Raw genomic sequence first — 25,005 nt, forward strand, 5'->3', positions numbered from 1 at the left:
ATAGCATTTATTAATGACCAATTCAAGTTTGTTTGGTAACACCATTTCATTGATCATCTATATGTATTTGGTCAATGAATAGTGAAATTAGTGTAAATCTGTATATCTCTATATATCTATGCATCAGCATGCCCTACTTTTGAATCCTGAAATTCTGTAGAATTAAATGGATAGATAGATTACTTTATATCATCCTCAAAGGACAATCATGGTATTAAAGCAGTAACTAATAATACAAATATCACAAATACAAGTAAAAAAAACAACTGGAGCTCTGCTATGGCAGTATACAGTAAATCTATCAGATGGAATGTGACTATATTGGTGAGTTGCAATAATAAGATTTTTAAGAGCAAAATTCAGCTCAGCAATCTTTCAGCCTTTTCTTTAAAGGGACAACAGTGTTTTGCTTTATTAATGAGTGCATTACTGAGGTCTGAGGTTACCGAGGCCATGGCATCTGTATTTTACAAATCGTTACTAGTTCTGCACCTCTTATGCTATTTAAATTTATCAGAATAAATAGTTATTTATTTGCCCTTAGGCAAATTGTGTGTGCGAAAATGTTTTGACTGGCATGCATACCGTGTATTCCTGACATATTACGTCAGCGTGTGACATCACTTTACTACACTGACAGTCACGGATTTTTGTGCACTGCCTGGCTGGGAGAAACATCGGGAATTAAACACAGCTGGCTAACGTTGGCTACATACATTGTTGTCTAGGCTAATATTTCAACAGTAGCTTGGAAGTCATTTTATTGTTATTTAACGTTAATCGTTAACGTAGTTGATCATCCTGCCAGATGTTTCGAATACGCGCATTCAGCCACTGTTTCGGTCGGGCAGCTTGCTAGAAGGCTAGCCAGTCAACGCTAACGATACATCGCTGGTCCAGGTGTTTTTAAGTTAGCTGGTCAGCTACAAGATAGCTTCTTGGGGTTTTGCTAGGTAGTTAATCGATAATAATTAGCTAACTGGCAAACTAGGTTAAGTTATATCCACATTATCATCATTTTATTTTTTTAAATTTGCCTAACATTACAAGAGGATCAACGTCACTGCATCATCATGACTGGATGATTTTGGTGAGTTGCCAAGCTATTTTGATTCACAAACGATATTTTAATTCGCACACACTCTGCTATGACCATAACGTTATTTTGTTATTAATGTCAGACTTGTTTTACAGGCTGGTTTATCTGTCAAGAGTGCATTTGTACGGGGAGACTGAAAGCTTGGTCTTGCTAGCTAATTCGCCATAGTTTTCTCAGGAATGTATTGGTAGCTAGCGATGTGAAGTGTGCTGTTAGCAAGTTAGACGGTTAGCTTTAGCCACCCAATGATTGACTACGAATTAATTAAATGGCCAAAACAAGTATCATCAAATATTAGTCATGTTGCAATTGTTGTTTTACCTAAGTCCACAGTCCGTAGTAAACTAACGCTTCTTTTGTGTCGACAACAGCATACACAGGATTGACGTTTAATGATGTTTACTAGTGACCGACTGTAACATCAGCGATAACTGTCGCCACTCGTAGGTTCATTGCTGGCTAATTAGCTGCTAGCTAGTTCACTGTCTAATCAGGTCTTTGCTTAGGCTACAATCTGACGTAAGCTTATCTAATGTCTCGTTAGCTACTGGAGATGTGTAATTAAAGTGACAAGTGTCCACTACTTTGCATCTCGGTATTATATTTTGTTGCACGTTGATAATTCATTGTAGAATTAGTTTGCATCTGTAAGGCTAACGTTAGTCCGCATTTGTTTGTTTTGCATGCTAACATTATCCGGGGCATCCAGCTAGCTAACTAATGTTATCTGAATAAGGCCGTCGTAGTATTATTGCACAGTTACTGTACATTTATTTAAATGTCTCTGTTGAAGTTTAATGCCAATCCGAGAACGTTTAGTGTTGTTTACAACACGTTGAAATCAACGTTACACGGACACCATCCTTTTAGACACACTTGGTCTAGCTACGTTTGTGTAACGCCTTCTAACGTTAACTGTCAAATCAGTTGATGGGTTTTCTGTTGAGGTATTTCATTAATTGTAACTTGCGTAAAAGTTCTTGTTGGCAAGCCAGGGTATTCATACATTTTCATCGATGTAATTCTTCTTGCAGACTCGTGTGTCACGCCCCAGTATCAACCCTTTGAAGTGGTTTCGAGGCAGGGTCAGAATCAACATCCTTATGCTGCTGGCCATATTCAAGCTCTGATGTCCCCCGTCCCCTAAAATCTGCAAACATGATGCCGGTAAGAAAACTGCTCATATCTTATTCCAAGAAGCATCATACATCCCCGATGACCTCTCCTGTTCTGGCTTGCATAAGATCATGATGTATGATAAAAAGCTGCTGTTAATATTCTATTCTTATCTAGTGTTTTTTGACTGTTGTTTTAAATGGGAAAGACCCTGATTTTATCCACAACGCCTGTTTGATCTGCTGAAGATGGAAGAGCAATCTGTCTTCTGTGTACACTTTCACTCAATGATGCACACACTTTTTGAACCTCTCGCAATATGTTGCCATTAGCAGTGGTGGCTAACACTCATGTTTGATTAGATTATGGGATTAGCCAAATGGCTTAAATCCAGTCTCACTTGCCTGTGTTCTGGCAAGGCTTTGCCTGACCTTGAGGGCACAAACCAAATCCATGCAAATGTATTAATGGGTGCAATTAGCTTAATGGTCCTGCACTGACTCCAGACTGCTTTGTAGATTGACGCACATTTTTAGAAGATGGAGAAACCTGAGCCAACTCATTCACTAATTTATTTCGGCAATCTTTTACAGATGACTTTTAAGTGCGGGGTGGGGGGAATGGTCACACAGAATGACGAGACTGCACAAGCCTAGGAGGAGATACAGCCACATACATTTGTCTCAAAAGAGACTGTTTGCAGAGCAGAGAGTGTATTTATGTGTGTGTGGTTTACACACTTAATTGAAGGGCAAGCTGGTATCATGATAGCAATTTCCTTACATCACTGCCTCGTAGAGGGATGCTCCCTCGGCCATCTCAGAAATTGGAATCTGTGACCCTGATCTCTTGCCCTCCTTCATCCCATTTACACGAGAGGTGGCAATGAGAGCCGGCAGGATTTTGATCCTCCCAAAGTGGATTCTGTAGGGAGATTGGCCTTGACGGAGCAAGTCAGTCATTAAGAGTGATTATATGGGCAAGATTCTCAAAGATTAGCCAATCTAATCTCCATCTCTTGAGGGCACAGTTTTTTTTCTGTGTACAGTAGGTTGTGACACTGGTCTGTATGTAGGTGTGTGAGGCTCAGAATGTGTATGCATAACTAGCTGTATGAATGTGTCCGCAGGCTTGTGTGTGTGTGTGCATGTTCTGTTGAAGAATCATGTGTGAGTTAAGCATGCCTAGTAATTGATGCAGTATTAATTCCTACCTAAGGTCTCCTTTGCGCGGGAGCTTGAATGTGATACATTTTTTGTTAAGTTGCTTTGGATAAAAGCATCTGCTTAATGAGTGGTTTAAACATGTTAACTTGTTACACATGCCAGGATAACCTGTGTTGACTTTAGAGAAGGGAACCCCACCCACCTTGTGCACACATATTTTTTTCCAAAGCTATTCAGCCATTTGTTTTCTTTGCTAGACAATAATTCACATGCTCCTAGACATTTTAAATGACTTTCCATTGAAATGCTGAGCTGGGAATTTATTTTATTGTCTGAAGGGGGAAACATTTTTGCAGACAAATCCTCCTACAATGTGTTAGTGTAGTGCACACGAGGGGCAGCTAAACAGATCTAGACAAGTGGAAGGAGCCTCTCGGAGCCTGCTTGCTTTTCATTGACGGCCTCGAAGACATCCAACACTTTAACAACTGCCTTCTGCCTTCACTGAGTTGTCAAGAGTTTTCTCTGTGTAACTATGACAACTGGGTGTAAACAAGCACACGCTTATTTAGCTGCCATTTGAGGGGGATCCATTGTGGATGAAGACATACAGTGAGAACCTATGTGTGCGGCATTGGAAGTGCAGCTAGGTTAAGTGGAATAGCAGAGTGGGTATGATTACCACGGTGCACGGGAATGAAGTGGATGGACGACTGAGAATTAGCCCAGACCTGCTCGAGGTCAGCTCGGGGTCATCCTGGGGTCAGGCCTCCACCTGGGGATGTTAAACATACTCGCCAAACCACAAACCCATCCAATCCCATGCCCCCATACACACACATACACACACACTCACACACACGCACACACGCCTCAACGCCCACCCCCTGTGGCCTAAGTGTGTGTGTGTGTGTGTGTGTGTGTGTGTGTGCCATGCCACGTGCTTGACCCAAGCAGAGGCCTACAGGGCAGCTGTGATTTGGAGCCTTCTGATTGAAAGGAACCTTCTCTGGGTCATTCCCTCCTGCTTTCCGTCCGCCAGGCCCCAGCATTTATAAATAGACGCTAGGCTAGGCAGCCGGGAGGCGAGCCCGTTTCGAGATGACTTCAGAGACTACTGAGGCTTTTTTCCCCATTGGCAGCTTGAAAAGGGCCAATGAAGAGACATTTTGTTTTTCATCTATTTGATGAGGAGAGGCGACGATCTGTGTTAACACTGACTCTTCAGATCCATAATGGAGTCTCTCCAGACCGGTTAGCTAGCCACTCTGATCTCACTCCCTGTTTAGCATTTTCCCTCAGAGCCAACCTGTTTTTTGTTCACTCGCTCTCTTAGAACAAATGGCTCAAAGGACAGGAAAATACCAAGAGACCTCTACGACGGCTCTCTCTCTCTGTCTCTCTCTCTCTCTCTCTCTCTCTCTCTCTCTCTCTCTGTCTCTCTCTCTCTCTCTCTCTCTCTGTCTGTCTCTGTTTGTTTGTTTGTATGTTTGTTTGTGTGTGTCTTGTGTTGATGGCTTAACCTGGATTGGAGTGACCTTCAAGTGGCTGTTTTTTCCCACGGCCATCAGTCCCATACTGACAGGCAAGAGTGAACGGGCTCTCGTGTTGCTCTTCGCTCCCAGAGCTCGGCCCATCACAGGAGAGAAAGAAAGAGAGTGAGAGAGAGAGAGAGAGAGAGGGAGGGAGGGATGGATGTCTGCCGTGACCTAGATTGTAGTGGAGCACTGGGAATGCAGAGGTGCATTGTGGGAAAGCCTGTCAGTCGCCCACGGGCTATCTGCCTCGAAAGAGCTAGAGGTAGGGTGTGCACACCGTGCGGCAGTCGAGCTTGAGCCTGTGTGTGAGTGTGCACACGCTCCTGCGAACTCAACTGTTTAGCACTTAAACCTACACACACTTGAATGCTAACTAGAAATGTGAGTTAAAAGCATGCGCGGGGCCGGAAAATACCAGAGCTCGGTGCTGTTCAGAGAGGTGATATTTAAACAGAGCTGTTGCTTCACGGTACTGAGGGGACAAAGGAAATGAATGCATCCATGTGTTTCCTGATTGGCGCACCAATACTCTGAGATTTTTCCTGTCAAATATCTGCGCCGAAGCTTGTTCTATTCGAGCAACGCCAGCAAACTTTTAACTGAGGTGGTGGCTGTGCTTTTGCCTGTAGTTTGGAGTACAATATTGTGTCAAAGCCATTAAGAAATTCCTTTGCGAATACCTCAACCATTACCTAGTTGTCCCTCCCAAACTGTGTGTGTGTGTGTGTGTGTGGGTGGAGAGAGTGACAGTGAGGAGAGCGCTGCCATGCCAGGCCAGTTGGTGAATTCGTTAGCAGGGAATCGACAAAGTGCTGGACTCACCGGCCGATAAGTGATGTGTTTGCTCTCCCGGTCCGGCGGCCCCGTTAATAAACCCCAGGGGTAAATTTAGCCAACCTGATTAATCGCCCTGCTGGAGATGAATATGCCAAGCTGTCCCACCACACACCCCATCACGCCACTGTACACACACACACACACACACACACGCAGATGATACACACCCACACACACACAGCCGGTAGTTATTTACTGTCAAACTGTGTGTTGGCATGGGGTCTGTTCTGCTTGGGAGGATGAGAGATGAGGTTATTGCACGTTCAGAAGATGTGGCACAGTGTCCGTCCTGTTTCATCCAAGACGAGAAGTTGTGCTGGCGACGTAAGGGCAAGGTTGAAAGACTGTTTGCGGCAGAATAGCATCAAAAAACCAACAAAAACAACAAATATATCTATTCACAATCATCCATGAAGTCATCGCCAATGGAGCCAACAAGCTAAGCTGATGCGTTTTAAACATTTTTGGCGTTTCGCTTCCCTCCAGGTAAGCGCTCATTCCCTCTCCTCTCCTCCCTCTTTTCTCTGGGATGTAAGTTAGGTTCTCACACTACCTGCATTGTGCCCAGTGTTTGCCGTGAGGGGATGAGTACCATGGGGCCCTCATTGATCGCATTCCTGAGCGGGTTTCAGGGGGGATTTTTCAACCCCTCCTTCCAGCAATATCCCCCTCCAGAAATATTTGGCAGACTTGTGTTTGTCATGGAGAGCTGTCTCGTTTTGTTAGCATTCATGCCGGAGCATGGAAGTAGACCATTAGAGGTTTGTGAGTGCTGCTGCTTATTCTGTTGTGCTATCTGATTGCGAATGAGGGTCGAGGATATGATTGTTGTTTGCTGCAATTTCTTGCTTGGATGGGGCTTTTTTTAAAAAACTTTCATCCAGCTGTAAGAGCCGTCAAATTAAATTAGGCCTCTTTTGCTCTCTGCTGGCGATGTTCACTCTTGCTTTCGTCAACGATTTAGCGTTTTCAAGGATTTCTGAAGCACCATAGCCGTTTTGTTTGTGCCGCTGCGCTTTAGTTTCCAAATTGGCACGAAAATGGAAATTGAAAACCTTGATCCACCCTGAAAGCGATGGCTAATATCTCAGCATGCTAGCCTAGTTGCATCTGCATTTGCAAACACAAAGCAGAACATCCCATCATATAGGGGCTCAAAATAATCCCTTGAGTCCAAAGCAAAGGGGGTTGTTTGCATGTGTTTACATGCGTGTGTGTGTGTGTGTGTGTGTGTGTGTGTGTGTGTGTGTGTGTGTGTGTGTGTGTTGTGGGGGTGGAATTCGCTGTGGGAGTGTGGTTGGTTTTAATTACTGCAGATTGATTATGATCAAGGGACTGTCTTCCTTCCTACCCCTGTGGTTGTCAGATGTGGTCCTTCTGTTTAATTCTTGTGTGTTGTAATGCCCTTAAATGGAAAATGATTTCCCCCAGCTTCAAAGACACAGAGACACAAGTGTCTGATCCACCAGTATAGGGCTGTGGACTTGGTAGTTAGTTAGCGAGACTACGGATGAGTCAGGCTGAGCACGGTGCAGGTGGATGTGCAGTTGACTACGGATGAGTCAGGCTGAGCACGGTGCAGGTGGATGTGCAGTTGGTGTCAGGCTTGACGTCTTTGGCCAATCAAGTTAGGTAACTAAATTGCACTATAGGTTTTTTCTACTGTCTTGTTTGATGGGGTGCTTGTAAGTGAGTGTTGTAGGATGATTCAGATGCAGAAGGGCACAAGGACGGGAGGCTTGTCACAGCGGTCAGTAGATTAAAAATATTCACTGTCTGGATGGCACTGCCAAGGCTCTTTTTTTTTTGTCTGATTCTCTGTGACTTATTGTCATTTCTACCCTTTTTTTCCTTAGATCTCTGTCTCTTTCAGGCAGTTCTTCCTGAGGAATGCGTCAATTTTGAGTCAGCTTTGCAGGCACTGGTCTCTTTCTCTCAGTTGCAAATTCAAAATTCTCACAACGGCGTCCCGCCTTCCCCACACCACTCCAGCCAATCAGAGTGACTCACGGAACGCGAAGTGGCCAATGAGCGTTGCCCGTTTGGCAGATCTGCGCCGGGTTGACGTGGATGGCCCTGCGGCTTCGCGGTGGCATCAGTGTCACACAGCCAGTCAGCCAGCGCGCGCCCCCTAGTGCCCCCTGTCATGTGACACTGTGCCAGCCAATAGTGGCCATGCTGAGGCCCATGCTGGCTAATGCGCTGTTGTTGGGGGAATCCACAGATCGATCTGTTAGTGCAGTCGGGGCTTCTTCGCGTCCAGGCCTTCCTAGACTCATACAGTGTTTTTGCCAAGGTTCATCAGTCAGTGATGTGATTTAATCACTCTGACGTACTCAGTAGAGTACAGTCTTTTGTTGCGATTGAATTGGAGAATCGTGATGGATTGTGAAGAATTCAAGGTTGGGTTTCAAACTGGAACGCTTACAGTTTCAGGTTGTGACAATGAGTTCATCTTTCTTTTGTGTGTGTGTGTGTGTGTGTGTGTGTGTGTGTGTGTGTGTGTGTGTGTGTGTGAGAGAGAGAGAGAGATTGCAGAGGCGGAAGGATAGTCTCCCTTCAGTCAGCCAAGTTTCAATTATTCACATATTCACCCTCTTTTCTTAATGTGGTCAGCTGGGTTGGCGCCCTTTGAATTCTGAAGCTCCTCAAATATGAATGCTCCTTGTCACAAGAGCTTTGAAGCAGTGGAGCGGACTCGCAGAGAGTGTCCCCTTCTCAGGTCCCTGATAGTCCCGGCTTTTCTGGGGATGTTACTATTTACGGACGCTCAATTCAGACTGGGACTTAACTCTCTTTAGGATTTCTTGAACATTTTTTCCCCCCAACTTTTCTCTTTTCTATTCTTCTTTTTTACTGAAGATGAAGATTGGTTTAATAAGCACTGCAAACAAAAGCAAGCTTTCACCAGTCTCCCGGTCTTTGTTGTTATGAAAACCCATAACATCTTTTTGTATGATATAAGGGTGGTGTATTTTACTCTCGATTTTTGATTTCAGAATTGTGACGAGGGTTTGGGTCCAACCCCCACTGTTTTTGCGGGATTGTAGAAGGCCGAAGACAATAAACAATGATCGTTAATCCTGAGGATTGGCACGGCTAGAATGTCATGCATACAGTGCCACCTCGTCCTCTGCTAATTTTCAGTGATCGAGTGCCTCGGGCAACGCCACATGAAATTATCTAGGCCGATGGAGAGAGCAAGAGAACACTGCCAGCTCTCTGGAACGTGGCCATATTCTCAATCCCAGACATTTTTTTTGCAATCTGGATTTTCGTAGCGCCATGTTTCGCAGTCACGTGAGGCGCGTGCCGTGCAGTCTTCATAACACTCGACCAGCAATGATGCCCTTCATGACCGGGTGCAGATTTGCTGCTCCTGCCAGCCCAGTCCATCAAACATCAAGTGAGACTGCACTGTAGAGAGGTCTGTAAATGCCCAAGGAGATCCCCCCCTCCCCCCCTCCCTGGTTTCCTGAACTATAGAGCTTTCCTGATGATTCACGGTGAGCAGGGCCTTGATAAGCTACCTTTTTTGGTTAGTGTCAGCAGCAGCAGCAGCACGCCTCACTGAAGGATGCTTAGGAGGCAGACTCACCATATTTTCAAGATCGGGAGGGAGGACGGACGTCTGTCTGCCAGCACAAAGTTGATCCACTTTTTGATACCATCTGCTCCACAAGGTCACTTCTGCTTCATGATATTGTTTTTGTGGAGCCATGTGCCCTCGTGACATTGCTAGTCAGTGAACATGACCAAGTGACAGGCTATTAACAACTGCAGTAAATCTCTAAAATGACATCGTCATCAGACCATGTTTTTTGTGCTGAGTTGCCAAGTGCGTTGTTGCCTCGGCCTCACAGGTTTGTCACCGTTAGACGTGTGTGAAGTAGGATTGCCAGCCAGCCTTTTTTTTTTTTTTTTTGCTATGTTATGTCAGTGTGTTGTGCAAGCAGCAGCAAATTGTTTTCACTTGTGTGCACCACTAGACGAGACGGCTTTTGAAGTGCCTTGGAATGCTACGGTGGAATCTAGAATGTATTTGTTACTAGAGAGGGAGAGAGAGACGAGCCAAGGTACACAAGATAATTGTTTAGATAGAGGAAAGGACTCCCTGTATAAGGTGATTTCACGGGGTCCCTCTTTGTATGCGTCTGATTCTTGTCTCTAACAAAAAAAGGAGAAGGTGAACACAGTGTGCTGCAAAGTTCCAAGGGAGGAAAAGTTTTTTTTTTTTCTTTTCTGACTTTCTGGAGGATGGAAACTTTCTTCTCTGCCTTCATGTTGCTTTAATTTGCCATGTATAATGCAGTCTCTCCATCTGGTAGATATCTCATGGAATATTTCAGGGATTTGTCAGTAGATAAGTAATCCGGCATCACAGACTGACTTCTGAGAAGAGGAGAAAATATCCAATATTTATAAGCTATGGGATAAGTAGGGGGTGATCTTGCCTGTATTTTTAATGCCACTGAGCTCATTTTCTGATATTCTAGGAATAGTGAAGACTGTACAAACACCGCATGTTTTCTTAGTTGCTGGTATGATGGTGCCAAACTACTACTTGGCCTGTCAGCTGCCAATACACATATTTGAACAGTGATATCAGATATTGCTGTATTTTTAAATTCAAATTGTTTGTGGCCCTGCGTGCAGTGTGCACTAATGACCATGATATTGGCCAGCACACACACAGACACACACACACAGTCCGGACTAACGGGAAATCTGACGTCTGAGTTTGATGATTTGATGTGGTTGATTGGTCTAGGTTCAAGCCCCTGAAGCTCAGCTCAGATCATATCATAAGCCTTCAACTCCCCCAGTGACCACATGGGCATCCATTCAGCCCGACACGGACACGCAGACAAACCCAATTCTCTAATGCCTCCAGAAGGATTAGCAGCTTGCTTAAAATGCCCAGGACTGCCCAGTGATTGTGCCTTTTAAAGCTTACTCCTTTTTTTGTGTCCAATTTTTTTTTCTCCCCTCGTCACATTTGGACTGCAGTCAAATCTCAAGGGCTTATAGAGGCTATTGTATTCATTTTTAATATATTTGGTGGTGGTGGTTGTTGTTGTTTGCACCCCACCCCCACCACCCACCACCCACCACCCCGTGTCTGCTCCAGTTGAGAAAACCAACAGAATTCTGGGCAGTAAGGAGTGATGTAATCGGAGTTGTCAGATGTGATGACCAGCTGAATGCCCTGCTCAGACAGGGGCAAAGTGAGGGTCATGGATGCGTGCAGTTTATCTGGTCCGAGGCCGGTCCATCAAAGCGCAAAGCAAAAACTTGACCACTGGAACTTGTAGGCAGAATGAATTTTTTTTTTTTTTTTTCTTCTCACTTCTGGGTGGGGTGCGTGTCACTGTGTGTGACATGATGTGTCGAACTGTCTGTCACATTGCCAGCATCCCCAACAATACCCCACCAACTCCATACACACACACACACACACGCACACACACACACACACACCCATTAACACCCTCTTGGCATGTCCTTTGCCCCAAGGGACCATAAATGTTCTAAAGTAAGGCCTGATGGTGAAGTCTCCCCTCCCCTCCACTCCCCTCCACTCCCTCACCCCTCTCTTCTCCTCTCCTCTCCTCAATGGTTTGATGAGCACCCTCCCTCTCTGTCCCTCACTCTGTCTCTCACTGCCTTTTCTCTCTCTTTTTCTCTCTACCCCCCCTCTCTGTCACGCACACACACACACACACACACACCCTCACTCGCTGGCTCAGTGTTGGTACTTGCTCAGAGTGTGCGACTCCAGAACGCTCCTCTGCAGAGGCTGTTGCCTCCTCCTCCTCCTCCTCCTCCTCCTCCACCTCTTCTTCCTCCTCCTCGGTTGTGGCAGTCGGCTCGGCTCTTCCTTTTTCCTCCTCTTCCTCGCCGTCGTTTCACTCTCCTCCTCCTCCTTCTCCTCCTCCTCCTCCTCCTCCTCCTCCGTCCGCCGTCCGCGGTGCCGTCTCAGCGATCTCTCGTCGCGGCTCTTCGTGTGCCGCCGCTGCACCGTGCGCCGGGCAGCATGAAGAAGTTTGTGACCATAGTCCTGCGTGGCCTGGTCAGCATCTCCAAGGACAGGACCTGGGCCAAGGAGAACCTGCAGCCACCGCAGAAAAGGGAAGTCAGGAGAGGACCGCCGCCCCTGAAGGGGGGCAAGGTGATTTAAAGGGGGTGCGGCGGTAGTGGTGGGGGGTGGGGGTGGGGTGTAGGGGTGTCTATGGTCCTGCGTGGGAGGGCTCAGTAACTTAATTGATCTGATCAGTTTCCTGCCTGGTGGGATGTGATTTCCTTCTGTACTCCTGATGACTGCAGGGGAGGAAGGATATGGATGTTGTTGTTATTTGGTAGATGTTTTGTTTTGGTTTTGTTTTTTTATCCAAGGTGAATAATATTGTATTGGAGCTTGGAGTGTTTTTTTTTGTCAACCATCTGGAGGTTTTGGTGCGGTTGAAAGGGTTTTGTTGTTGCTTGTTGTCCTGCTTATGGATTCATTTGGGGGAAGTTTTAAATCTCGCAGTGACTGCAAAGTGGCGCGCGTGCTCACAGTGTGTGTGTTTGGTCAATGTCATTGTCACTCCAGGGCAATCCCAAGGGGAATGACAATGCATTGTTCATTTTGCCGCCTGGGAAACTAAGCTGAAAGCCTCCCGACTGTCCCTTTTGATTTGAATGGCTGTGGATATTTGCTCGTATGAAAAAACAGTGTGGCTGCGCTAAAGTTTCCGGGTTTTTTTCTCGCTCTCGTGGTTTGTTTTCGTTTTCAACTTGGTGTGGATTATCTAAATCTTCTGACCTTCCTTTTCGTTAACAATAGTTTTGTCTGCCATTATGGAATGATAGACTTCATCCAATTGCTTTTTTCGATCTCATTCGTCATTCAGCCTAAGACAAACATCACTGTCGGTGGTTTAAGATTATGAATGAGTTCCTTCGCAGCTCCAAGCTTTTTCCTTTCGCTAGTATCATCAATTTGGCTCTATTGGCAGTATTGCCTCGTCTACTCTTTACCGCCTATTTCAGCATTCCTCCCAGAGACCCAAAAGTCTGTGCGCTGACTAATGTCACTGGAATCTGATTGTTGTGGTGGCGGTTCGGGGACCTCTGTGCTGCTGATCTCCTGTCAGCCCGATGCTGTGCCTGGAGTCGGGCTCTCTTCTCCCGCCGTGGCAGTCCTCATCATCTCTCCTCAGCCCCCATTGTAGCGATTAATCTCGTCAGGGAAGGATGGACCCCGCCGACAACCCTTCTTTGGCACTTGAGTGGCTGAATTATGCATGCTCTTTTTATTTCTCTCCCCCTCCCACCAACCCCCCCCCCCACCCCCCCCCCCCACCCCTCCTCGTCTCGCGCTTGCTTTCGGTGGAAAGTGAAAGCGGTGCACATTTGCCCGATGTGGCATTTGTTCCGTTCTCTGCTCAAGATGCAGGAGAGGTGAAGGCAATCAGCCTGCGAGGCTCTGTCAGTGCGAGAGTTCCAAGTTATGTGGATATTGTTTGAGAGGGGATTTTTTTTTTTTATTTTTTTTTTTTTTTTTAGGATGCACCTCCTCTATGTAGAGACCTGACTAACGACTTAAGTCTCGTCTCTGTCACATGCTTTTTGTGCTTCCGCCGGATTTGAAAGCGCTTTTTTGCTATACTTAAAGAGGTCATGTGTAACAATAGACGTTGGAGACACTTGAAGGTCAAACAGTGTTCTGCTGAACCTGTTCTCTGTAATCTCACAAGTGCCCATGTTACGTGATGATGATGGGGTTCTCACACCTTTTTTAGCTCAAATCTCTCACAACTTAACCTGCTGTGTCGTCACTTTTACAGAAGTCTAACGCCCCTGATGTTTGTTTGCCCTTACGCTGACATAAGCCGGGTGAAAAAGGCAGCTTATTGCAGTTAGGCATTCAAAGAGTTTTACTCATAGTTTGGATTGTTGATTAACACAGGGAAACATTCTGGTTGAATTTTCCCCTTTGTTTGCACCATCACCAGTTACATAATCGGACATGTGGTTGTGTCAGCCTGTTAGACCAGTGGGCCAGGATGACTTGGGGAAGAGATAACAGCTGAGCGATCTGATCAGCATGTAGGTGCCACTGCAGAGAGGGCCCATTAAGAGTTTGTCCTTCCTTCGTGCTTGGCGTGGGCTGTATTGCAGAAGTGCAGTGTTGGGAGTTTGCTTTATCCCTTGGCGGCACGCTAATGTTAGCCTTGGTACTGTAGCTTCAAGGCTCTTTTTCGTTTTGGAACAGTCAACAAAAAGTTGTGTGATGTGACTTTTTTTTTTTTTTTTTTTTTTCAAATGTGATGCTGGCTGCACTTGTTGGGTGCACCGGTTGAGCATAGTTATCAGACCACAGGGCTTATCAGAGTGGAGTATCACAAGTCTCTGATGTAGCGCGCGGCTGTAATCAGTAGTTTGCTTATTTTATGGTGGAACAAGGTGCACTGGGTCCCAAAGGGCATTCTGAGTGAAAAGCTATTACTCATAAATGTTACCTATGCAGTGAAACCTTAGTCAGACTGACATCTCCCCTCCTTTAGGCCTAGTGGCAGTCACTACTACTGTCATCTTCTGTCAATGATGAGCAACAGAATGCGTGCTGCCTAGATCAGCTGTTGTTATGTCTTTAGCAGAAGTCTGTTGCCCGTCTCTTAATTGCACTTTACATCAAATGTATCAAAATATATCATTACCGGTACTCATAGTGTACGTTTTTTGATGTTGCTGTGATAAGATGGTTGTGTTTGTATAGCTCTTGTTTTCCTACTCAGAGAGACACTGGATGAGCTCATTATATTGGTTGCTCCTGACCGTGACCCCTTGTTGTGTCTTGTTGACAACTGTTGTGTAACTTGCTTTGCAAACCCCCCCACAGCCTTGTTCTGGCACCCAGACTTTGGCAGTCTGGGCAATCTCACTTAACTTTGGTCCTGAGCCCCAGCCAGCTCCCTGGAAAATCTCCCATAAGGGGCTTGTCCCTGGATCATCCTGCTTTTCCAGACAAATGTACGTACCAACAGTTACCCCCACTCCCCTTCAGAGGGCACTCTCTCATTTAAACCTACACCGTCTTGTTCTCATTAAAGCCAGGATTCGATAAAACACTATTCTGTCCTCTGTTCCGCACACACAATGGGTACCATATTTTCCACTCACACAAGTTAAGTGAAGTTCTCTCATCCCGTAATCATGAGGCCACCTGTCTTGTGTTGGTGGTCTAACCCCCCTCCACCCCCCCCCCCCACCCGAGATGCTATCAAATAGGCTAGACTTTCAGCCCGTCACTTGGCTAATCAGTTTAGGAAATCTCGGGTGTTACATAAGCACGGCAGGGCGGACTAGGGCTTTCCCTTATGTCAGGCTTAGAAGGGTTAGTGGCCCGTGTGTGGCGCGATGGGTGGGTGGGGGCTTGTCCTCCTGAGAGAGAAAAGATGACCCCTTTGACCAGACGGATGACATGTGATGTCTACAATGTGTGGCAGCGCAAGGGTCACGCACGGGTGGTGACGGCGGTGGTGGTGGTGGTGGTCATGGTGGCGGTGGTGTCCTAAACCTCCTGCCTGCTTTCCCCACCTGTCAGTCAAGCGGAGACACATCTGCTGAGGCAGGGGCTTATGGGATTGACATGTGAGCGTACAGACCGACCGGAAGACGAGAGTGACTCCCGAGCTCGCGTGGAGGGGAAGTGTTGAGCTGCGACGAGTTTAAGGGCTATTGTACCCTCCCCCTACACCACCACCCCCACCCCCACCCCCACCCCCGCATCACCACTAGCAGCAGTGCATTGGCTCAGAGGGGGCACATAGAAGGCACCAGAGGTCTCCCGTGTCAGACTGGCCCTGTAGCGAACTCACCAGTGGTCACGATCAGTGACATTACACTGGATTTTCTGGAATGTCATGACTGAAACCCCAAGGACAAGATTTGATTTGATTTGATTTTCATATGATTTATTTTTAGTTGGGTGGCTCGGCATAGCAGGGGAAAAAAAAACACAAGTCACCCTCAGAAGGACATTTTAATATTTCAACTGTCATCCAAATCCATATATGAGAGATAGATTATGAAAATTATGAAAGGCATCATAAAATGTAATGCCCAAAAACGCTTAGGGAAGGTATGTGTGTGTGCGCTATGTTTGACAGTGATTTAAAAGCCTGTGATTGTGGTGCTGTTCATCACAGGCTGGCAGGAATGAGAATTGCTACATGAGAAGGAAACATTGTTGGATGAGGTTAGCTGTCTGACAGCAGAAGTGATGAGCTTGTCATAGGGGGGGGGGAAAAGTGTTTTGCAAATGGATTAGACAGGGAGGAGCGAAATTTCACATTGCAGCATACTGTGGTTAGGATGACCTGTTATTGATTAATCCAGAGGATTGTAGGCCTAATGAAGCAAATGTGTGGTAATGTATGGTATGTTTGTAACAGTGCGCAAATACATATTGAGTACTTCCATCAGAGTAATAGATTATAGGGGTCCTTAAGCACTTTTGTTGACCGAACACATTGCATGTAGGCTAATGGGAACATTACGTGAGATCGATTGCAAAGTTTAAGTGATGGTGCTTCTCGCTTGAGGTGTGGCCAAGGCTTTAGCCTTTAAGTCTCAAAACTGAAACCCAACAGTTCCTTGGGAGCTGTCAGGCCCTGTTTTTAAAACTGAGCACAACATACAAAACAAAAACAAAAAAAACTTGGTAAACACACACCATGCTCTCAGTCGCTATCTTGTTATTGTGATTTTCATCAGAGTTGATGTGCTGTCCCATGCACAAGGCAAGCCGGGACTTGTGTTTGTGGAGCCTGGCTCACGATGGGTGAGTGACTGATATTCAGTACATGGCTTTTGCCCCGTCGCGGCTCTGGGCTTGTCAACAATAAGTGTCTCCAGTGTCCTGACCACAGGTTGTCAGATGGTGTCACGTCGAGGTGGGCTCTGGTTTTTTCCCAGCTCTGTGCCCTTCTGCATGCAGTTGTTTGTGTGCTCGAGTCGCTCGCAGTGAAGTTTGTCAGCCCTGCTGTCTATAATTAGCCAACATGTTGGCTTGGTTTGGGACACGTCTGTGGTAATGAGGATTAGGCTCTTTTATTTATTTATTTTTACACACGGTTTTGTTTGTGTTTGTTTGTTTGTTTTGTTGTGCATGACACATTGCTAAGCTAATCCTTCTTGCCACCAGCATATGTGGTGTAGACTAGACGAGGTGTTTGCTTAGGGATTGTGGTATTACAGCCTCATGATGTATGCCTGTTTTGACGCACCGTGTTTACACATTTATGGTCAAAAGAAGATTGTGAAGATGAATTGAAAATGAGCAACTAAATTACAGTTTATTTTTTTAAAGACCTTTATTGTGAAAAAAGACGTTAAGTTGCGGTCTTGCAAAGTGGTTTGTTTTGGTGGTGTCATACATTTGAATGAAATCATACTGTGGGACGTAATGCATAAGATCTTCTTGGTGAGATCCACTCTCATGAGCTCGGCTCAATACCGCAGCGGGACATTTGGGACACATACTGCCAGCCACTGTCTAGTCCCTCGTCTCTCCTCACGCCTGATGTTCGCCGGGCACGGTCCACTCCTACGCCTGTGTTTTTTTGTCTGTTGTGGTGTGAGTGAGTTGCAGTTCAGACGCTGTCTCCAGAGTCCGTCTCTTTCTCCAGTATTGTGCCTCCTGTTGTCTACTGCTCCAGTCCTCTCCACATTGCTCTGCTCTGCAGCCTTATCTCTCTATGGCCTGTCACAGGGCCTCTAGGCCTGCAGAAACACAACACAACACAGCATGACATGCCTCTTCTAGGGACACATGTTTGTATGTGTGTGTGTGTGTGTGTGTGTGTGTCTGTGTTTCCTCAAAACATCACTGTGCAACAATAGTCCTACAATGGAGAACATCATTTTGAGTCTCTCCCTCCCTCCCTCCTAGCATACGCACCCAAGTTTAGTTGAGGTTTTACGGTGGAGCGTCATCTGTGTTGTAGCAGCATCTTTTCGCGAGGTAGCCGATGACCAACGCAGAGGAGCGACAGCTGAAAGAGATGCTGATTCTGATACATTTCCAGCTGATTCTCCCCGGAAATGTATGGGCTGGCCAAAGTGCCTTCTGTGCATGAACCGAATACAAGACTTGTCAAAGAGTTATAGGATGCGTCTCAAACCGCCTACTTCCGTCAGTACATTGCTGGAAGCTTAGTGGCACTGTGCCCATTTTTCAAGTCAGTAATGTCCCAATATCCTCGCTACATACTTAAACTAAATGTTTGAGGTGCGCAAGTAAGCGATTTGAGACACAGCCGTAGAGTGTGTCTCATTTTGCCCCTAAGAGTAAATGTGCTGGAGTCTGTAAGTTCTTTTGTTAATATATCTCGTCCTCCCTGATAGGCAGTAATATTTGAGCTGTGTGCTTTGGTCTGAAGCAAATGTATTCTCTGTCCTCCGATAGCTCCTCGTTCTGCTGCGGGTTGATAAGCTCTAGGAGGCCCTTTGTAATTCAGGAGTTCATTACATTGGTTTTGCTGTTGGTGTTGAGACACTGCCTACACATTATGCACATTCCACACGTTCATTTCTCATACTTCTCTCTCTCTCTTTCTTTCTCTCTCTCTCTTTCTTTCTTTCTTTCTCTCTTTCTTTCTTTCTTTCTCTCTTTCTTTCTTTCTTTCTCTAACTCTCTCTCTGTTTGTCTTGGTGCATTTCTCCTCATAGCAAATAGCAAATATGTCATTGCGTCGGGACATGAAGACGAAATGGATGATCTTCATCCATAGGGCAGAACTTGCATAATCGATGGGTATTCAAATGAACTGGCCAACAGCGTTCATTGACCATTGAAAGAACCAATACTATAAACTCTAAATAACGTATATATATTTCCTCCCCCCGGTTCCCCTCTCGTTGCAGATGATCTTGACCGTGTACCTGAACGATGGCGAGCAGGCGGCGTCCGAGGTGCCCATCACCCCGGAGACGTCCTGCCGCGACGTGGTGGAGTTCTGCAAGGAGCCCGGCGAGAGTGGCTGCCACTTGGCCGAGGTGTGGCGAGGCAACGGTGAGTAGCCCCGTCCGATTAGCCCAACGCTGACCACTTCCTGTCCCCTCTTCCTGTGTGCGTGAGTGCGTGCATGTGTATGAGAGAGAGTGAAGTGGTTACATCTCTTTTGGTGTGTGTGTGTGTAGTGTGTGTGTAGTGTGTGTGTGTGTGTGTGTGTGTGTGAGTGTGTGTGTCTGTGTGTGTCTGTGTGTGTCTGTGTGTGTGTCTGTGTGTGTCTGTGTGTGTGCCTGTGTGTGTGCGTGCGTGTGTATGAGAGAGAGTGAAGTGGTTACATCTCGTGTGTGTGTGTGTGTGTCTGTGTGTGTGTCTGTGTGTGTGTCTGTGTGTGTGTGTGTGTTCTATGCCTATACATTCAGAGGAGAACAGAGAGCCCTGATCCCTTTTATTTAATGCTCACCTGATGAAGAAGCGATCCACTTGCAGTCCTTTTCCTGGTGCGTGCGTAGGTGCTTCTCTCTGAAAAGGCTAGATGTAAATTGACCTCGAGCAGACAACAGAGAGAGAGAACGCTTTATCGTCCCACAGAGTGCAACTTTAAAGGCAGTTCTGAGCAGGGGAAGAGTGGGATCAAAAGGCCCTCTCGCTTCTGAAGCACAGCCACTCGGGAAGCGCAATGCATGCTGGGAACATGTTGCGCAACCGAGCCAAACAAATGGACTCACTGAGCATTTTGTTTTTTGTTGCCGTGTGTCCCAGTGTGCTGTTCCCAAACTTCAGATATGGGGTGTGTCTTCCTCCGGAGAATCGAATTGGGTTGTTGGAATGTGTGTGTGTGTGTGTGTGTGTTGTGGGGCCGAGATTTGGGCGTCGACAGAATGATGTCCATAGAAGAAGAAGGCGTGTTTCCTTCATTATGTTATGTCACAGTGTCTCGTTCCTTTCCTCAAACTTTTGAAAAACATTTCGGTCCTCCAGAAGTTCATGAGCACAGGCCATTTACCAGGGGGATTGTGAGAAGCCACTGAGTATCTGATCAATCACAGCCTGCCAACGAGTCAAGAGGTCGTCTCCATAGCAGCTGGGGTCAGACTGGATCGATAGTGGCCTCTAGTCAGTTGAGGCTGCAGTGTGCTGTGCTGTACCGAGCACCTGTCTTGCTCTCCCTCAGCTCCTGTCAAACCTGCAGCACTGATCCCATCTCTCTCTTCTACTCTGTTCTCTCTCTCCTTCTCTCTCCCTCTCTCTGTCTCTCTTTCTCTCTCCTTCTCCTTCTCTCTCCCTCTCTCTGTCTCTCTCTCTTTCTCTCTCTCTCTCTCTCACTGCAGTGCACCCGGTTTTTTGTCCTCTGTGACTGTGCCTTTTTAGTTCTCTCCCTCCCTGTGGCCTCCGGCTCTCTTCTTTTTTTCTCTTCTCTTTTTTCTCTTCATGTGTTTCTTCAGATCCCTCTCTCTCTTGTCAGTTTCGCTCTCTTTCCCCATCCTGCTTGGGACAGGTGTGCTCAGGTGTCCCTCCACCTGTGCAGAAAGCCTGTGATATGTTCCCCCTGTACACAGACCCCCCGACAACCACACCCCACCGCCACCACCATCTGCATTCCTCTGGCACACAGCCATGTTTGTTCTCCCTGCCCAGCCCAGCCCCTGTCCTGTCCTTTGATCCCTGACGTCCGCGCCTTCCGTCTCCCTCAGTCGATCCGTCTCCTTGATCTGCTTATTCCTCCCGCTAAGCGTCATCTCTTTCCCCTTCTTCCATGTGTTTTGTGTTTGTCTCTGGCACTCAGGGCGGGTTAATTAGCGCAGGTGAAGGACAATCCCTGTGCTATTCTGAAGCTACCCTAATGGCGTTCATCTCCACCCTGCCTTTACCATCCTTGCGATTTCCCCTTTGCATCTCTTGTTCTTTTATGCTCTTTCTTTTCCTCGCCTCTGATCACTTTTCTTCCCTCGTTGTCTGCCTCTCTCTCTCTCTCTCTCTCTCTCTCTCTCTCTCTCTCTCTTTCCCTCTCTGTCTTCAACACAGTGGGGGACCTCCTCTTGGGCTAAACATATTCTCTTTCACTGTCACACTTGTGTACTCTCTCTTTCTCCTTGTACTGCATTTCTCTTAAAAACTCACCCTCTCTCTCTCATTCTCTCTCTGCCTCTCCCCTGCACTCTCTCTCTCTCTCTCTCTCTCTCTCTCCTTCTCTTTCTCTCTCTCTCTTTCTCTCTCTCTCCCTCTCTCTCTCTCTCTCTCTCTCTCTCTCTCTCTCTTCCCCTCATCCTCACTTTCACTGTCTCCATCTTTATCTCCTCTCAGTAGGGAGCCTCCTTCAGGCCCATTGAACAGATCTTAAATTAATTGCACTCCCCCAACATTGTTGCCAAATGAATGCAGATGCGTTGTTTTGTTTCCGGCGGCTTGTTGTTCACTCCTGTAACTCCTGTGTTTCCCCCCCCCCCCCCCCCCCTTCCCCTCCTCTTCTCCCACAGAGAGAGCCATCCCCTTTGATCACATGATGTACGACCACCTGCAGAAGTGGGGCACCAGGAGACCGGAGGTGAAGTTCTACCTGCGCCACGAAGACTCGCCGACCGAGAACAGTGACCAAGGTGAGGAGTGGTTCCGTCGGGGGCTTGGCGCACGAATCTCCTACAAAACTATGTTACGTCACAGTGTTTTGAAAAAAAAAAAACATTTCAGTTGCTTGAGCACAAGCATTTACTAGTGGGGTTGTGGGAAGCCACTGAGTATCTGATCACTCACAACCTACCAACAAGTCAGGGGGAATCTTCATTACCCGTGAGCCAATCAGTCTCTTTGCCTTAGTTATCACATGACCATAAAATAACTAAAGCTGTTGATACACGGGGAAAACTTTTTGAGCAATGGTGCTGGGCAACATTCCTCATTATTGTGGTTCTGGCTTTTTCCCATTGAGATTGGCAAACAATCTCTTTTCTGGAGAACTTAAGTCATCAGTAGGCAAATCATCACGATCATCCAATCAGAATAAAAGAATCTGGTTATGTCATAGCTAAGCAACATTGCTCGAAAAGTGTGGCCTTATGTGCCATGGGCCACAAGCCGGTCTTGCACGCTCATGCTCGAGTATGTTCGGTCACATACTGTACTGCACCGATACTTACTGCTCCTAGCGTTCGTGTGGCTATTACTGTGCATCATGTTCATTTTGGAGCACGTGCACAACAGAATGCGCCAAATGAACGCAGGATACATGTTGCACCCATGAGCCATCTCCCAGCAAGTACCGGTACATCCCCAGCCGAACAAAACTAAACTACTGCCCTATCGTCAGAAGAGTTTGTTCTTTCGGATTTTAAATCAACTTCAAAAAGAGCACTTCCGTCATGACGGGGTTAGGAATAGTAGTGTTCCGTGGACTTTATTACATTCCAATGGTCAAAAGCATTATCTAAAATATGCTGCCTCTTTGAAATTCATGTCAGCTGTCTGATTCCAAGCGTCTCGGGCACGAGGAAGCTGACCCTGCTGGTTTCACAGTGCTTCAGGGCTTTGGTTTCGTTCGCTTTTGACGTCTCCTTTCAAGGTCACGTGTCTGCCACGTGAAAGACTATTACTGGATACCGACAGACAGCACACGCACAAAAGAGAGAATTTGCATGTTGATTGCGGTCCATTCACTAGTCGGCAATGCCAATCAGTGATCATGAATGGGCTCTGAGCATGCACCCCCCCGCTCTCCCTCCCGTCTCCAGCAAGTGTAAGGGCCCTCGGTATTTTTATCGGTCGCCATTTCGGCAGCGACATCTGCATGTTAACAAAGAGGTCCTCTCCTCCAAGAGCACACTCTAGGGCATTGCAGGCATATTATCTATCTATCTGTCTCTATCTCTCGATCTCCCTATCTCCTTACCTACTTACCTACCTACTTACCTACATGTACCTACTGTACCTATCTACCTACCTACCTACCTACCTAGCTACTTACCGACCATTTTTATTTTGGTTTAATTATCCATCACCTCGGGTAATGTTTTTGATTTGTAAATGTAATGTTTTGTTTGTCTGTGCAGAGGATTACGTGAAAAACTACTGGACTGAGTTTTATGAAACTTGATGGAAAGGTGTAGCATGGTCCATAACAATTTGGAGCAAATCCGACTCATGAGCCAGCTGTAGCCATTTAGTTTCACTTTGCTACAGATGCATCATATGGCATTCATGCCTGATTTCTTTTTTTTTCTTTAGTGTTCAAGCAAATGCATTTTGGCTATAATGGTCACCCAAAGCAGTTCATGAAGAAGGTGTTCTCATAACATGAAATGTATGAATCAATGCAGCAGTTTAGCATTTTTATGTCAGACTGATTGCCTAAAGGTGATATGCAGTCCATCTTGTCAACATTTAAAAGACAATTACACACTGATATCTTGGAGTTTGATTAGTATAGCTAGATCAGAGCTATGTTATCCTGGCTAACGCTACTGTTTGGGAACCAAATATTATTTTTGCTCGTATTTGAGGCATGGTTTACGAATGCCCAGAGCTGTGTATCGGGCGCTAAGGATGTCTATCAAATGCGTCTGTGCGTAGCTCATAGGCTAGCCGGTCCTATCAATTAGCCTATACCAGATGACCTGGGGTGTTGTAACACTTCAGAGTAACATTTGATAAACTAGAAAAGCATTCCTAGAGCGCAGCTACCTCCGCCTGTGTCTATGCCTGATTGCCTGCACGTGTACGTTGGCATATGGGCGTGCGTGTGCGTGTGAGTGTGTGTGTGTGTGTGTGTGTGTGAGAAGTAAGGCTCAGAACGTGTGTATGTGTGTGAGGGTCAGGTAGGCAGGCCACAGGGTCAGCAAGGGTCAAAGACGCGTCGTCCATATATGGAGCAAGCCGCTTAGTTACATAACCCCCTACACACACACACACACACACACACACACACACACACACACACACATTCTAAACTGGCTAAACATGGCTAAGACCTATAAAACCTGCACTCCTGGGGAGATGCAATTAAGACCCCAGCAAACAAATACCCTTAACTAGAAAGGCATTAAGAGAACACAGACCTCCGCCAAGGGCACATATCTCTAGCCTGGGTTTACCCATGCTGCCTTGTTTACGATTTGCATTTGCTAAGCTGACTGGATTGCACAAGGGACCTAACAACTTTTTGTGCCGTGTTAGTGGGCAAACACATAACCAGTTATATTTATATTTGCATATTCATTCAGCTGACACTAATCCAACGTGACTTGCAAAATCAGGGAGCAGTCGAGGTACAGTAGCAGTGTGAATGGAAGACAGTAGTGCAGCCATAATAAAGAGAATGTATGTATGAGAGTAGCAGCTCAAATTCAAGTGAGGTCTCTTGAGTGTAGGCAGGAGGGGACGGACAGGATGGAGAAGAAGGTCATGATTAAGTGCAAGTTAAGTGTGCTAGGTTCATCGTAGTGATAGGAGAGGAGGTGCTCTTGAGGCTTTTCTCAACGTCTCTCCTTAGTCCTCGATCCTTGGTCCTCTGGCTCGTTCCCACTTATCTATAAAGAACACTGGATAGGCTACCCCATTGTTGCCGAGCTCATCATTCTTTATCTAGATCAGGTGGTGTTGGTGACTCAGTTACACAAATATCATTGGCATATCATTGGTCTGGGAAACCTGTTACAAGAACAAACATTACGTTAGATACGTTATTGTTTTTAATGACTGGACAAGAACTCAAACTGTGGTTTCCTGCCGAAACTCCCTGTTGCTTTGTTGACATCCCCATATAATAGAAATGCTATTGAACAGCAAAGAGCACAGACACTTTGGAAAAAAGTCTTTGAATTATAGAATCAGAGAATATTTGGAATGTGTATACACACATTCTCGTGTGTGTGTGTGTGTGTGTGTGTGTGTGTGTGTGTGTGTGTGTGTGTGTGTGTGTGTGTGTGTGTGTGTGTGTGTGTGTGTGTGTGTGTGTGTGTGTGTGTGTGTGTGTGTGTGTGGACTCGAGGCCGTGTTGGCCTCGCTCACTGAGCTGGAACGCAAGTGTGTCCAGTGGAGGGTGTAAAGCGGCCCCCATCACCCTCCACTGAGCGGCCGGCTGTCACCGCCCCAGTGACAGGCCTTCATCCAGCACATCCCCACTGCCTGCATACTGCCTCTATCTCTCTCTCTCTCTCTTTCTCTCTGTCTTTCTCACTATCTCTCTCTCTCTCCCTCTCTCTCTCTCATTCTCTCTCTCTCTCTCATTCTCTCTGTCTGTCTGTCCTTGTCTGCTTG

At 46.4% G+C, this 25,005-nt stretch overlaps 1 protein-coding gene and 1 long non-coding RNA gene across 5 annotated transcripts in view; one reads left to right on the plus strand and one right to left on the minus strand.

The window, feature by feature from the left end:
* The first annotated feature begins 11 nt into the window (after positions 1-11).
* The window catches only part of ppp1r13bb (protein phosphatase 1, regulatory subunit 13Bb), a 56,954-nt gene continuing 31,960 nt past the window's right edge, over positions 12-25,005 (plus strand). For 2 of the 4 annotated variants that reach the window (XM_062551537.1, XM_062551540.1), the window contains exons 1-4: positions 12-1,090; positions 2,134-2,266; positions 18,672-18,819; positions 21,234-21,353. In XM_062551537.1, the coding sequence (XP_062407521.1) occupies positions 2,258-2,266; positions 18,672-18,819; positions 21,234-21,353 (277 nt within the window). In that variant the 5' untranslated portion in view covers positions 12-1,090; positions 2,134-2,257. Of the gene's footprint in view, positions 1,091-1,135; positions 1,619-1,680; positions 2,047-2,133; positions 2,267-18,671; positions 18,820-21,233; positions 21,354-25,005 lie in introns of those variants that run through there. The other 2 variants (XM_062551539.1, XM_062551538.1) reach the window with 2 other exon arrangements.
* Positions 17,158-19,392, minus strand: LOC134098490 (uncharacterized). Its single transcript, XR_009941057.1, has 3 exons — positions 19,220-19,392; positions 18,690-18,872; positions 17,158-17,528 (listed from the first exon to the last, which is right to left on the minus strand). It is a non-coding gene; the product is annotated as an uncharacterized LOC134098490 (long non-coding RNA).

This window comes from Sardina pilchardus, chromosome 12, assembly GCF_963854185.1.
Source record: "Sardina pilchardus chromosome 12, fSarPil1.1, whole genome shotgun sequence".
NCBI lineage: Eukaryota > Metazoa > Chordata > Actinopteri > Clupeiformes > Clupeidae > Sardina > Sardina pilchardus.